Below are 14,779 nucleotides of genomic sequence, written 5' to 3'. Positions count from 1 at the left end.
AATGCCTTGACGAGTATGTTTCCAAAATGGGGTCACATCTGGGGACTTCCACTGTACTGGTACCTAAGGGGCTTTGCAAATGCAACATGGCACCCAGAAACCAATCCAGCTAAGTCTGCACTCTAAAAGACAAGTGGTGCTCCTTCACTTCTGAGCTCTGCCGTGTGTCCAAACAGCAGTTTATAATCACATATGAAGTATTGTTGTACTTGAAAAAAATTGCTTTACAAATATTGTGGTGTTTTTTTTCCTATAGTCCTTGTGAAAATGTAACCTTTAGGCTGTGTTCACACGGAGTATTTTGGGGGAGGAATATCTGCCTCAAAGTTCCAAACGGAATTTTGAGGCAGATATTCCTCCCCCAAAATACTCCGTGTGAACAGCAATTATCGCGCCGTTTTTCGCCCGCGGCCATTGAGCGCCGCGGGCATAAAACACGCTTTCTCCTGCCTCCCATTGAAGTCAATGGGAGGTCGGAGGCGGAAGCGCCCGAAGATAGGGCATGTCGCTTCTTTTTCCCGCGAGGCAGTTTTACTGCTCGCGGGAAAAAGACGCCGACGCCTCCAATTGAAATCAATGGGAGGCGTTCTCGGGCCGTTTCTGCAGAGTTTTGCGACGCGGTTTCCGCGTCAAAAAACTCGGCAAAAGACCCCGTGTGAACATAGCCTTAGGCTATGTTCACACTGAGTATTTTGGGGGAGGAATATCTGCCTCAAAATTCCGTTTGGAACTTTGAGGCAGATATTCCTCCCCCTGCACGCCGATTTTCGCGGCAATTATCGCGCCGTTTTTCGCCCGTGGCCATTGAGCGCCGCGGGCATAAAACAGCGAGATATACGCTTTCTCCTGCCTCCCATTTTAGTCAATGGGAGGTCGGAGGCAGAAGCGCCCGAAGATAGGGCATGTCGCTTCTTTTTCCCGCGAGGCAGTTTTACTGCTCGTGGGAAAAAGACGCCGACGCCTCCCATTGAAATCAATGGGAGGCGTTCTCGGGCCGTTTCTGCCGAGTTTTGCGACGCGGTTTCCGCGTCAAAAAACTCGGCAAAATACCCCGTGTGAACATAGCCTTAAGCTAAAACTGAGTATTATGGCATATAGCCGACTATCTCAGTCAGTCCTATAGATTTTGAATTGAGCCACAGTGCACATGCTCGACCGCTGCTGCATTCAAACTCCACTTCACTTTAGTCTTGTGGGGAGGAAGAACAGGGGACTCGGGGGCCCCATCGATCAGACACTTATCACCTACCACGTGGATAGGTGATAAATGTCGATCATGGCACGACCCCTTTAAGGATTGCACTTAGGTTTCATAGACGTTTCCTGTTCTGATTTCTATTTGTCAAGTGTCAGATTTTGTGTGGATCCAAACCAGCCTTCACATAATAATCCGTACACATAAATTTTAGCTATTATTCAAGCCAAATAATTATTGACGTAGGTGGTGATTTGAATTTGTTCACATTTGTTTGTTCTGCCTAAGTTTTAGGCAGTCGTAAGGGCAGATGAACTGAACTTACACTATTCAGCCATAAAATGAAAGGGAACTTGTCATGTTGAACGCGCTGTCCTATCTGCAGGTATTAGGTTATTGAGCAGGAGGAGCTGATCAGACTTCTATCTAGTTATGTGACAAAAGATTCAGGATAAGATGTAATTTATTTATTTAAATCCCTGCTCACTGTGGGCTAGAGTCTCAGTCATTGACAGACCTTCCCAGAATGAGTGTGAATACAGACATAGCTGCCAATCACGGAGTAGGACCGCCCACTGGACTCTTAAGCCTAGAGTAAGCAGGTATTTAAAACCATAAATCAGAGGTTATCAATTAGCTTTTCTCACATAACTATATTTTAGTCTGTTCCGTTCCCCATTCTTTAATATGCAGTCTGAAGATGGGACTGCACGTTAGACATGCCGGATTCTCTTAAAGACGCTCTGTCACCAGATTTTAAAACCCCTATCTCGTATTGCAGCAGATCGGCGCTGAAATGTAGATTACAGTAACGTTTTGGTTTTTTTTTTAAAAACGAGCATTTTTGGCCAAGTTATAAGCATTTTTATATTTATGCAAATGAGCCTTTCTTAAGTACAACTGGGCGTGTTTAAAGTTAAGTACAAGTGGGCGTGTATTGTGTGTACATCTGGGCGTTTTTACTTGTTTTACTAGCTGGGCGTTGTGAATAGAAGTGTATGATGCTGACGAATCAGCATCATCCACTTCTCTTCGTCAACACCCAGCTTCTGGCAGTGCACAGACACACAGCGTGTTCTCGAGAGATCACGCTGTGACATCACTTCCTGCCCCAGGTCCTGCATCGTGTCGGACGAGCGAGGACACATCGGCACCAGAGGCTACAGTTGATTCTGCAGCAGCATCAGCGTTTGCAGGTAAGTCGATGTAGCCTCTGTCGCCTGGTGCCGATGTGTCCTCGCTCGTCCGACACGATGCAGGACCTGGGGCAGGAAGTGACGTCACAGCGTGATCTCTCGAGAACACGCTGTGTCTGTGCACTGCCAGAAGCTGGGTGTTGACGGAGAAGTGGATGATGCTGATTCGTCAGCATCATACACTTCTATTCACAACGCCCAGCTAGTAAAACAAGTAAAAACGCCCAGATGTACACACAATACACACCCAGTTGTACTTAAGGCTCATTTGCATAAATATAAAAATGCTTATAACTTGGCCAAAAATGCTGGTTTTTGAAAAAAAAACGTTACTGTAATCTACATTGCAGCGCCGATCTGCTGCAATACGAGATAGGGGTTTGAAAATCTGGTGACAGAGCCTCTTTAAAACCACCTTTCCAACTTAGAACATTTTTATTCTGGTGACAGAGCCTCTATCTCCTACATCAGTTTATCGGCGCTGGAATGTAGTTACTAGCAATGTGTTTTTATTTTAAAAACGATATTTAACAAAGTTATGGCGTTTAGAACATTTATGCAAATTAGGTCCTTAATGCCCAACTGGGCGTTTTTTAATTTTCAACAAAGTGGGCGTATGACAAAGAGGTGTATGACGCTGGCCAATCTGCATCATACACCTCTCTGCCTTACACCCAAGCTAGATTCACTGAGCAGCGTGATCTCGCGAGACCACGCTGTGATGTCACTTCCGCCCACAGGTCCTTCATCCCTGCGTCTGAAGACAACATCTTTCGTCTCCCTCCAGGCTGCTGCTGCTACTACCGATCCGACGACTGGGACTTCTCATCGGCCTGGAGAGAGACGAAAGATGTCTTCAGACGCAGGGATGAAGGACCTGTGGGCGGAAGTGACGTCACAGCGCGGTCTCGCGAGATCACGCTGCTCAGTGAATCTAGCTTGGGTGTAAGGCAAGAGGTGTATGATGCGGATTGGCCAGCGTCATACACCTCTTTGTCATACGCCCACTTGGTTGAAAATTCAAAAACGCCCAGTTGGGCATTAAGGACCACATTTGCATAAATGTTCTAAACGCCATAACTTTGTTAAAAAACATCGTTTTTAAAATAAAAACACATTGCTAGTAACTACATTCCAGCGCCGATAAACTGATGTAGGAGATAGAGCCTTTTTATTCTGGTGACAGAGCCTCTTTAATATTGTGTAAATCCCCCTCATGCCTCCAAAAGAGCTCTGACCGCTTGTGGCATGGGCTCCACAAAACTTCTAAGATGTTAGCAGCAGATCCCTTTAAATCTTGTGAGGTGGGGTCTCCATGGATCGGGCATGTTTTTCCAGAACATCCCACAGATGCTCAAATTTGGAGGCCAAGTCAATATCTTGAACTCCTTGTCATGCTCCTCAAACCATTCCTGACCAATTCTTGCAGTGTGGCATGGCACAATATCCTGCTTAAATAGGCCAATGCCATTAGGGTATACCATTGCCATGAAGAGGTGTACTTGGTCTGCAACAATGTTTAGGGAGGTGGTACGTGTCAAAATAACATCCACATGAATGCCAGGACCCAAAGTTTCCAGCTTAACATTGGTCAGAGCATCACACTGCATTCGCTGGCTTGTCTTGTTCACAGTGCATTCAGGTGCTATCTCTTCCCCAGGTAAGCAACGCACACGGCTATCCTCATGATGTAAAAGAAAACATGATTCAGACGACCAGGCCACCTTCTTTCACTGCTCCAATGGCCAGTTCTGATGCTCACGTGCCCATTGAAGGTGCTTTTGGCAGTGGACAGGAGTCAGCATGGGCTACACAGCTACAATGCACTGTGTCCTGACCCCTTTCTATCATAGCCAGCAACAACTTTTTCAGCAATATGCGCTACAGTACTTCTGTGGGATCGGACCAGACAGGATAGCCTTCGCTTCCCATATGCAATGAGCCTTGGGTGCCTGTGACCCTGTCACTAGTTCATCAATTGTCCTTCATTGGACCGCTGTGGATAGATACTAAATAACGAATACCAGGACGACCACACAAGACCTGACATTTTGGAGATGCCCTGACCATCCAGCCATCACAATTTGGCCCTTGTCAGTCGTTCCAATCCTTACACTTGCCCATTTTTCCTGCTTACAACACATTAACTTCAAGAACTGACTGTTCACTTGCCGCCTAATATATCCCAACTCTTGACGGGTGCAACTGTAAACTAAAACATTAATGTTATTCACTTCACCGGTCAGTGGTTTTAATGTTATGGCAAAAATACTGCACATTAGCGATTAAGGAGGATCTGTCACCTCTCCTGACATCTGTTTTAGTAAATACTTTCATTCCCAATGAAACAATTCTGGAGCAAAATTTCTCCTAGAAATGAATGAATAAATTGACAATTGGGTGTTACCAGTTGGGGGAGGTGTTCCTATACTGACTGAGACTGTCCAATCAGTGCTGACAGAGTGAGACTGTATAATGACACGCCCCTTTGACCAGTTACACCCAGTTGTCAATTTATTCATAAACTGCTAAGAGAAATAACAGGAACGGCGCAGTGCAGAGTTCTCAGAAAATATGTTCTAGAATTGTTATTAAATTATATTATAAAAATTAATGGAACTCATTCTTTGTATCCTCGCTTCAACAATTCTGCCAAATAATGAGGACACTATAGGTTGGTTTTCACGCTTATATCGTATAGTGCCAACGTCATGGCAGTGGTAATAATTACACGTTCATTTATATAAAAAAAATAAATTCAACACAAAATTTATATATATATATATATATATATATATATATATATGAAAAAATATAGTTTTTGGACGAGATATATTCAAATTTCCAAAACAAGATAGAGAACCTGAATCCACTTCCCCCTTCAAGCTGTAGAACAGGACGGGTGGAGGCCATAAACAGACCAACGTAAACCTGACCGGACTACTGCAACAGATCCACATCTCATATAAGGAGTGCCATCCCACACATATAGGGAGGCAAATGTCTCAGCCAATTTTGGCAACAAACTAGGATTGCAAGGAAGCATTTTACAGTGATCTAATTTTAGCCATTAGGCAACCTTCTCAATTTGCAGCAATGCTATGTGTACAGCGAAGATGCGCTGAAGCTATTGCATCGCTTCTTCAAGACCAGAACAAACTTGCCAAAAACAGTAACTAATCATATGCTGTAATTAAGGCAATTAAAATGTTCCTGACTAATTAAGACCACTAATAAAGCCAGACATCAACATGAATGTTCCATAACAAAACTCCTGTGATCCGTATGTCACCAAATACCGTTCCAATGACATCCTGTAGCTCTGGCTAATGTCAAACTAACGAAAGGGTAAAAAAAAAAAAAGGCGTACAAAATAAAGCATCGCACTGCAAGCTGCTGAAGAGAAATAGAAATACAACATATTCACATGTGCAGGATCTTGGCAGTTTTTTTTCTACAAAACACATCAAGGTGAAAGGATTTCTAAAAACATTATTCAAGTGTTCTAAATCGGAAGAGCTGTAGCGTGCACATTCCCCCAAAAATTTAAAAAAAACAAACAAAGGGGTTTTCCATTTATACGTAAATAAATTATTTATTGCATATTGAAAAAATTCGGAAACCTCCTAATATAATTTGTGATTCACCTCCGGTTTTCAAGATCTCTGCTTGCCGTCTGTGACTGAAATAATTCTCGTTTACATTCAGAGGTTTAAATCTTGATGAAATGCTACTCAGAAAGGTGCTCAGCTTCTTAATGGGGCTGTCTGGTTTAGACAACCTCCATTCACCTGAAAGGTCGCCCCTGATGATCAGCTGATTACAGGGGTCCCACTGCCGGGAACTCACACTATCATTTGCTATTGTACTCCACGGTCACAACCCTCAGGTCTACTTGGTAAAGGAAGGTTGACCAATTCCCATGTATCATGGCAATCATCAATGCTATTAGACACCATACAACATGTATAGAACATAGAATATGCCGAGTTCCATCTGGGTCCAGGGTTCATCCTCGTGCAGCGGTCTTGGAGGAACTCTAGGTTTTCAATACTGCACGAAATAAAGGAAATCACCAACTATATTCACTGGATGTCATGTACATAAAAGTGAAGTGTGGACCTCAAACGCATGTCCTGCGCAGGTACCGCAACACAGCCCCATTCTCTTGGAGGTCCTGAATACAGTGCTAATGTTTGTCAATGCATTTATTCATATGTCCATATTTCAAATACACCGCATGTTTGATCATTGTCCACATTAGAAAAAAAAAAAAAAGTACAAAGATAGACAGACCAGTATATATGGCCAAAACAATCTAGACGTGTGCTATAGACAGTATGGCACACGTACAACAGCAGCTAAACCCAAACTCAATGTATAAACACATGGCGGGAGGACTGGTCGCACAGCTCTTGTGTAGTACTGTTAGGCTTCCCTGGTTAAGGGGGAATAAGTACCCCCATCACAATTGTAAGATAATTACACATTTTACGAAAATGATTAACCTGCTAATTATCATTGTTAGGTCAAGTACACATTGCATTTTTGTTTTTCTAAACTGTTTTTGCACCTTTTTTTTTATCCAAAACTAGAAGATGTATAGTTGAAAGCATGCAAACACTGAATACAAATGTGACGCCACATGGCGTCTTCATGAGGCAACGTTTTCTTTCGTGGAATAACTCCATAATAAGGCATGAGATGTAAAATCGGAGGCACGCGGAAATACATTATGGACCAATAACCAGCGTCGGATTTGGAATATGTGCGCTACAGATACATCCAAGCGCAACAGTCCCTTGAAAGATTGGAGTACACAGTAAGGGGTTGAGGCGCACGGAAGCCAAAATATATTTTATGTCCTAAGGTATATAGCTGCACGTCAGGACAGTGAAACACAAAGTCATGTGTGATTGTATCGTCGCTCATTGCTAGCCCATAGAAACTCATTTACACCAAAATAGATGCAATGATGCCTAGAACACCCTAATAATACAAACTTGCACAGCTTAAAGCTATGTTCACACGCAGTGACTAAAAAAAGTCTGAAAATACGGCGCTGTTTTCAGGCGTTTTTGTAACTACTCGTGTTTTCACGGCCGTTTTTGGAGCTGTTTTTCAATGGAGTCAATGAAAAACGCCTCCAAAAACGTCCCAAGAAGTGTCCTGCACTTCTTTTGACGAGCCGTCATTTTCGCACCGTATTTTGACAGCGAAGCGTAAAATTAAGGCTCGTGGGAACAGAACACCGTAACTTCCGTTTGGAAGTTTGAGGCAGATTTTCCTCTGCATGCACGCCGATTTTCGCTGGTTTTTCCGCCCACGGCCATTGAGCGCCGCGGGCATAAAACACCGAAATACGCTTTCTCTGCCTCCCATTGATGTCAATGGGAGGTCAGAGGCGTAAACGCCCGAAGATAGGACATGCCCCTTTTTCCCGCGAGCCAGTTTTACCACTCGTGGGAAAAAAAGACGCCTTCGGCTCCCATTGAAATCAATGGGAGGCATTTTCGGGCCGTTTTTGACGAGTTTTGCGGCGCGGTTTCCACGTAAAAAAACTCAGTGTGAACATAGCCTTATACTGCAGTATTTTCATTAGTATTTTGCATCAGTGTTTGGAAACCAAAACCAAGAGTAGGTCCAAAACACAGAGAAGTAGTATAATGGATCATTTTGTACCTCTACCGTATTTTGGACCCACTCCTGGTTTTGGTTTCCAAACACTGATGCAAAATACTAAACGAAAATATGGCCCTGTGGCAGTGACCTTAGTCTAAGGCCTCATTCACACGGCAGGGTTTCCCGGCCGTTCATAAATCGGCCGGCACCCGGCTGCATTAGGAATAATAGACCCCTAATGGGGCTATTCACACGACCGATTTCTTGACGGCCGGGAAAACCGGCCGTCAAAAAATAGGACATGCTCTATCTTCGCCCGGGTACCCGGCCCCCATAGCAGTCTATGGGGCCGGGTAATACCCGGCCATCACCGGGATGTGTCCCGAGTGATGGCCGGGTTTTCCGGAGCTTGCGCTCCATCTCCTCCTCCTCACAGCGCAGAGTGCATGTGAGGAGGAGGAGTTGATGCCATTCTGACGAATGGCATCGCTGTACACTGTGTGGCAGGGCCGGGGTGTACAGCAGGTGGAAGGGAGCGCTGCGCTGGCTCCCTTCCCCTGCTTGAAAAGCACCCTGGCCCGGCGACACCTTCGATGGCGCCGCTAGCAGCTGCAGCTACTACTGTAGCGACGCCAATATAGCAGAGCGGGGAGGTAGTGCTAGCCGCACTTTAGCTCCTTGAAGGAGCGGAATCCCCGTGTGTCCCCGCGGGGAATCCGCTCCTGGACAGAGGGCTTGATGTCTCTGTCCATATCTGGGCAGTGACATCAGGGGAAACTCCTGAAGCGGAATCCCCGAACAAATGGGGATTCCCCTTCAGGAGTTGCCGCTGATGTCACTGTCCGGATCTGCCCGGCCCGGCACGGATGCAAAACTTAATACAAACCGGCCGGGCAAAATGGCCGATTTTACCGGCCGACACTCGGGCTCAGGAACGACCCGTTCGTGTGAATCCCGCCTAAGGATTGTTTCATGATGTCACAAGGTCAGGAAATTGTCCACTTTACATCAGACCTGTGCTGGTTAGACAATTATAAAAGACGAAAAAAAATAAAAATGTCCCAAACCAATAAAAAGGTCCCACATTTGATGCCGCTTTTTACGTTATACATGGAATGCCAAGTATTGAACATGTTTAAGCTACTGAGATCAGGTTCTTCAAAGGGCTTGTCTCAACAGGAAACCCCATCTAACAATGGAGCCAGCTGAAGTCCGCCATCTAATACTACATTTCCCCTGCAGCAGGTACAACTCAATGTGCAGCTGGACATACAGTTCTCCTGCAGAAAAACATGTAGGGGGGAGTCCTGGGAGGGTAGCACCTCTATGGTGTCCTTTTTCCCTAAAGGGCGATATGGCTAGGGAGTGTCCTAATGGAACAACCCATTTAAAATGGAAGTTTTCCTGGCCCTGACTGGTACATTAGGCTCTGTTCACATCGGCATTCTTCATTTCCAGTGTTCTGTTCCGACATAGGAGTAGAACAATGAAAATGTCAGTGATGGATTCTGCGCTTGACAAATACCAATGGCGCCATATGGATCCCATTGACTATAATGGGGTCTCTCGGGCTTCAGTCATGATGTACGCCATTGTACTGGACAAAACCGTTCTGCATGCTGCACTATTTTGTCTTAGTTTTTATGCAATCTGCGTTGGAGGTTCCTAACGGAGCTACCAACTTAGACGTGAATACACCTGATGAGCGCCTGCACAGCAATGAAAGTGACTGACACCTTACAGAAGACATGAATGATCCGTCACAACAAGGCTCGAGAGGTCTTTATTCACGCAGAAAGCAGGAACTCACAGCGCAGAGTGCTTTGTTGTTTCTGTCCTGTAGGTGAAGCTATGCATAAACTGGCTCCACAGGTACAGCTGCATTGTGAAACAGAAGGGCATCAGCAGACCGCTCAGTATTAAAGCCTTCCTCCCGGGGCGCTGACCTGTGCTGTTAGTAGATTACTTCTAGCCCTATATATTAAATACCTGCACCTTCTCCCTAATGACCAGGAACCATTATGCTGCATCCAGTTCATATCACGAGTGGTTGTCTGTGGTGTGAAGACTACCCGTCCCACAGTGGACGCCATTTTCTACAACGCTGCATGTAAACGTGCGCTCAGGATCTACATCCTTTCCTACAATCTTAGTTTCCAAGTGGCCCAACATGGCAAAAACAAGTTAAGAAATCATAAGTGAAGGCATGACATTACATCTAAGGCCTTATTCACACAAACATTTCTCACCCATGTGGGGTTTCTTTACTGACCCATGCAATTCAATGGGGCTAGTCACACATCCGTTTTCTCACAGACCGTGTGTCCGTTGCGAGAAACACACAGCTTTCCCTATTCTGGTCTATTTTTGCAGACCAGACACGTCCATTAAAGGGGTTTTCCCATAAGGGACATTTATGACACACCCACAGGATATGTCATAAATGTCAGATAGATGCAGGTCCCACCTATCTCTAGAATGGGGTCCCCTAAACCCCGTTCTAGCTTTTTGTGCTCACTGACTCCCGGCCACTTCCTAATTACATGGTCGGGAGTTATGCTGTTTCCGTAACTCGCTGAGCTACGCTGTTTCCATAACTGCCATTCAGTCCTACTATGGGAGTTACAGAAACAGCATATCTCAGCGAGTTACGCTGTTTCCATAACTCCCGACCATGTAATTAGGAAGTTGCCAGGAGTCAGAGTGAGCACAAAAAGCTAGAACGAGGAATATGGGGCCCCATTCTAGAGATGGGTGCGGGTCACAGGGGTGGGACCCGCATCCATCTGACACTTATGACATATCCTGTGTAGGGATGAACGATGCATCGAAACTTCGATACTGTTTCGATACTCTGCATCCCCAAACTGTTCGATACCGTTATTTCATGTATTTCGATACTTAGCTGCGCGGCCGCACAGCTCAGTATAGTAATATATAAATGTATGAGAGCGGGGCTGCGGCTGTGTAATACAGTCATTGCTGCGATCCCGAGTCCTGACAAGTGCCCGCGCGGGGTCAGGGTGATGCGATGCGGCCGGCGCTGCACTAATGAGTGGCGGCAATGAAAACAGAACATGGCGGGCGCACTGCATAACACCCCCATGTTATGTCCTCCGTGCCTGAACCGCCGCATCTCCTCATGCTGACCGCGCACGCACTTCCTGTCAGGAACTGGGTAATGTTTGTATTGCACAGCCGCAGACCCACTGACGGAGATCAGAGAAACCTCTCATCTCCGCCGTTATTATCGTGAATGCTGCAATCAAAGCTGACCGCCACTGCAGCATTCAGGAGAAAAGTGAGAAGGGGAGATGCCCCTTGGATTGCGTCACAGGGAATTCCTGTGACGTGAATGAGGGCCATACCATATATGGGCAGACAGCCCAGGGTCCATTGAAGGACCCCAGGGCTGTCCTACCATATTTCCTGTTGTTAGGGCATACTTAGGTATGTCCTAACAACTGCCTGTGTACTACCAGTACAGACTAATGTACTGTAATATAGATATATGCCAGAACATTTGAAGTTTAAAAAAGTAAAAACATAAATAATGTTAAAGAAAAATAAAAAAAATACACATACACCTTTTTTACAATAAATAAGTCTCAGCACATAAAATATACACACATCCGGTATTGGCGCTGCCGTAATAACCTGCACAACTATTTTTTTGCATCATTTATGATGTGTACGCTATAAAAAAAAAATACAATAAAAACTGCTTTCTATCACTTATTGTGAGGCGCGAGGTGTGATGAATTTAACCTCCATGTGCCTCACATTAAGGCCCCATGCACACGACCGTAAAAAACCTCCGTTTTTGTGGACCGCAATTGCGGTGGGCAAAAATGTACCCATTCACTTTCATTGAACGCGGACACCTTTCCGTAGCACTACGGAAGGGTGTCCGTGCCGTGGAAATGTTCCGGGAATTATGGAACATGTCCGTTCTTTTGCATTTTGCGGGCCGTGCTCCCATACTTTGTATGGGAGCACGGCCCGAAAATGCGTCTGTCAGTCGGCGACCAGTCGTGCCCGCAATTGCAGGCCGTGATTGCGGGCACGGTCGTGTGAATGGGGCCTAATAGTAATTAACCCCATCATGTACCTTACACATTAACCAATTATGACTGAGAAACATGGGGTTAATTACTATTAATGTGAGGCACATGGAGGTTAAATTCATCATCACCACGCGCCTCACATCAGAAAATGGAAGAACTTTTCTCTTTTTTTTTTATTACTGTTGGCAAAGTATCGAAATCGCAATACTAAACGAAGTATCGGTATCTAAGTCCAAACTCTGGTATCGTGACATCTCTAATCCTGTGGCTATGTCATAAATGTCCTTCATGGGAAAACCCCTTTAAAGTCTATGGGTGCATGGAAAAACTAACAGCAAATGGACGACATACATGCGCTGTTAGTTTTTCATGGATCATTTGCAAAAGAAATGCAGAAAAAAAAAAAGCGAAACCAGAAAGTGCTCGCAGAGGAGAAACATGGACGAGAAAAACGGACGACACACGGAAACCCCACGAACATTCATAAGGATGAAAAACTTATTTTTTTTGCAGACGCAAATCAGACACGCTTGTGTGAATAAGACCTAAAGACTATAAGCTATAAATCATACTATGAAATATTATATGACCATTTAAGATGTTAACACTTACAAGCGTAAGAGACGCCAGTGACAGTCTGTCACAATCATTGAAGTGTTACCAACCGTATATCCCAGTATAACCCAGGCTTATAATGGAGCTCTTACAGCGTGATCATGTGGCATGCCCACCTCCTATCACATGAGGCAAGGCTGTAAACTAGCCCATTATACAAAATGATTAGAACGGGTACTACACTGGCTTACTTCTTATCATGGGGCTCAGGGCTAAAATCAGGGGCAACATCTGCATGGAAGTTGAATGTTTTCTCTGCGCTTGTATGGGTTTACTCCGACTCACCGAAAAGCGTGGTTCATAAAGAAACGCGATTGTGAGGACACGGGCTGTGGAGAGATTACGACCTGTGTACAGCGCTGCAGACTATGTTGGTGCTATATAAGGAACAAGAATTGATTCCATTTGAAAAGTGTTTTAGGACTGAGGACTTCGGGACCAAATAAATATTATTATTATTATTATTATTATTATTAACAAACAGACATGAAAAAAATATTTACTAGAAGATATTAGGGGATTTGTACCGCAAATCCAAGAAAAATGTAAAGTAAATGCATAGGGTCTTAAAGGGGAAATACTACGTGCAATATACAGGGACACAGACATGTAAGCAAACAGGGAGAGTCTCGGAGCGTGTTGTCCCAGATCTGCGCTCAGCACAACCAGGGCCGGAACTACTAGAAGCTGAATACAGATCTGCATTCCGTGTGGCGTCCAGTGATGCCAGGCCGCTCACACAACCAACATGTCAACACCACCATCATTGTGTGAACTTCATGAGCCGGGTACCAGGTTAGATTATCTAGCACCCCAGCAACAACAACTTCCATAGACGCAAAAGAAAATAAGCCAAAAAATTAGGTGCCAAAGGCAAAATGTCTAAGGATTGTTCAATCACATTGTCAACATTGTAGCCTGCCAGCTTGCACTAGTGCATGGCACCAAATGTATTGCCAGCAGTTCTGGTACCACAATGCATATTACATAACCGGGCCCTGTTGCCAGTCACATGCCATTGTTTACAATGAGTGAGATGTATCACAACAAATGTAGTTGCTCATGGCAACCAATTAGGTGGCTGCTTTTAATTTTCAAAGGGCCTCTGAGAAATAAAAAGGTGTAACCTGATTGGTTGCTATAGGCAAAAACACCACTTTGCACCACTTTCCTTTGCACCTTTTCATAAATCTCTCCAATGACTTCAGAGTAGGGTGAATGAGGTACACAAGATGTCACTGCGCCTGTCAGTGCTTTATTCATTCTAGGACACCCCTAAGAATAGCAATCGCACCGTCTGCACCTTGTAGTTACACCACTGCATGGCACATGTGACAATTTCCACCAGGCTTTTACTCGGGCACGCACAATTTTGGCAAACATTCAATGTCTCCGATCATTTTGCTTTGGGTCTCCATGTTGTGCGTCAGTCAATAAAGATCACATACATCCAGAGTTATAGCAGAAGATCGCCGTATTTGTGTGACTGCCCCATGTCATACATACAAGCAGATCGTCTACTACGTGCACATGCAATCCACAGTGACAGCAGATCTACACCGGGCATCTCCCGGGTACAAGACTTTATGTGCCCGATTACATACAAGACAGAGAAGGCAGCGGGCACTGGGAGGAGTGCACTGCGGTGTCCTGCTCGCAGCCACATCACAAGCCATATGAAATAGTCATGCCTCGGCTAGCGTTACCTTTAAATTTGAGCTCGTGTGGCGGGTCGAGGACCAGGATCTGCTCGTGCTTGGACATGTTTGCTCCTCCGGCGGCACACATGCACCTCGCAGCTGGGACACGGGAGAGGAGATGCGGGGAGAGGAGATGCGGGAAGAGGCCTCCGGTTTGGGGTAATGGAGCGAGGCCCGGCAGATAACGCCACCAGGCCGGGTGGGTAAGTGAGACACCGAGGAAGGGGGGCTGGCGGGCTGTAAAGACAGCAGGGTCGGTGCTCGCTGCTCCACCCCCTGCGCTCCAGGTCACCGCTGACTCAACACACAACACAGTTGCGGCAACCGCACAATGGTAGCAGAGTGCACGTCAGCGCCGGTAGTGACAGGAACACGTGACGTCAG

General features: G+C 45.3%; 1 protein-coding gene across 1 annotated transcript in view; it reads right to left on the bottom strand.

Moving 5' to 3' along the window:
* Window positions 1-14,521, bottom strand: part of VAPA (VAMP associated protein A) — a 45,313-nt gene extending 30,792 nt beyond the window's left edge. The window contains exon 1 of the mRNA XM_075826431.1: window positions 14,402-14,521. Within this exon, the coding sequence (XP_075682546.1) occupies window positions 14,402-14,483 (82 nt within the window). The 5' untranslated portion in view covers window positions 14,484-14,521. The remainder of the gene's footprint in view (window positions 1-14,401) is intronic.
* Between the last annotated feature and the right edge of the window lie 258 nt (window positions 14,522-14,779).

This window comes from Rhinoderma darwinii, chromosome 5 (genome assembly GCF_050947455.1).
Source record: "Rhinoderma darwinii isolate aRhiDar2 chromosome 5, aRhiDar2.hap1, whole genome shotgun sequence".
Taxonomy (NCBI): Eukaryota; Metazoa; Chordata; class Amphibia; order Anura; family Rhinodermatidae; genus Rhinoderma; species Rhinoderma darwinii.
The sequence above is the reverse complement of the archived record's forward strand: the minus strand, read 5'-3'. Positions and strand labels throughout refer to the sequence as shown.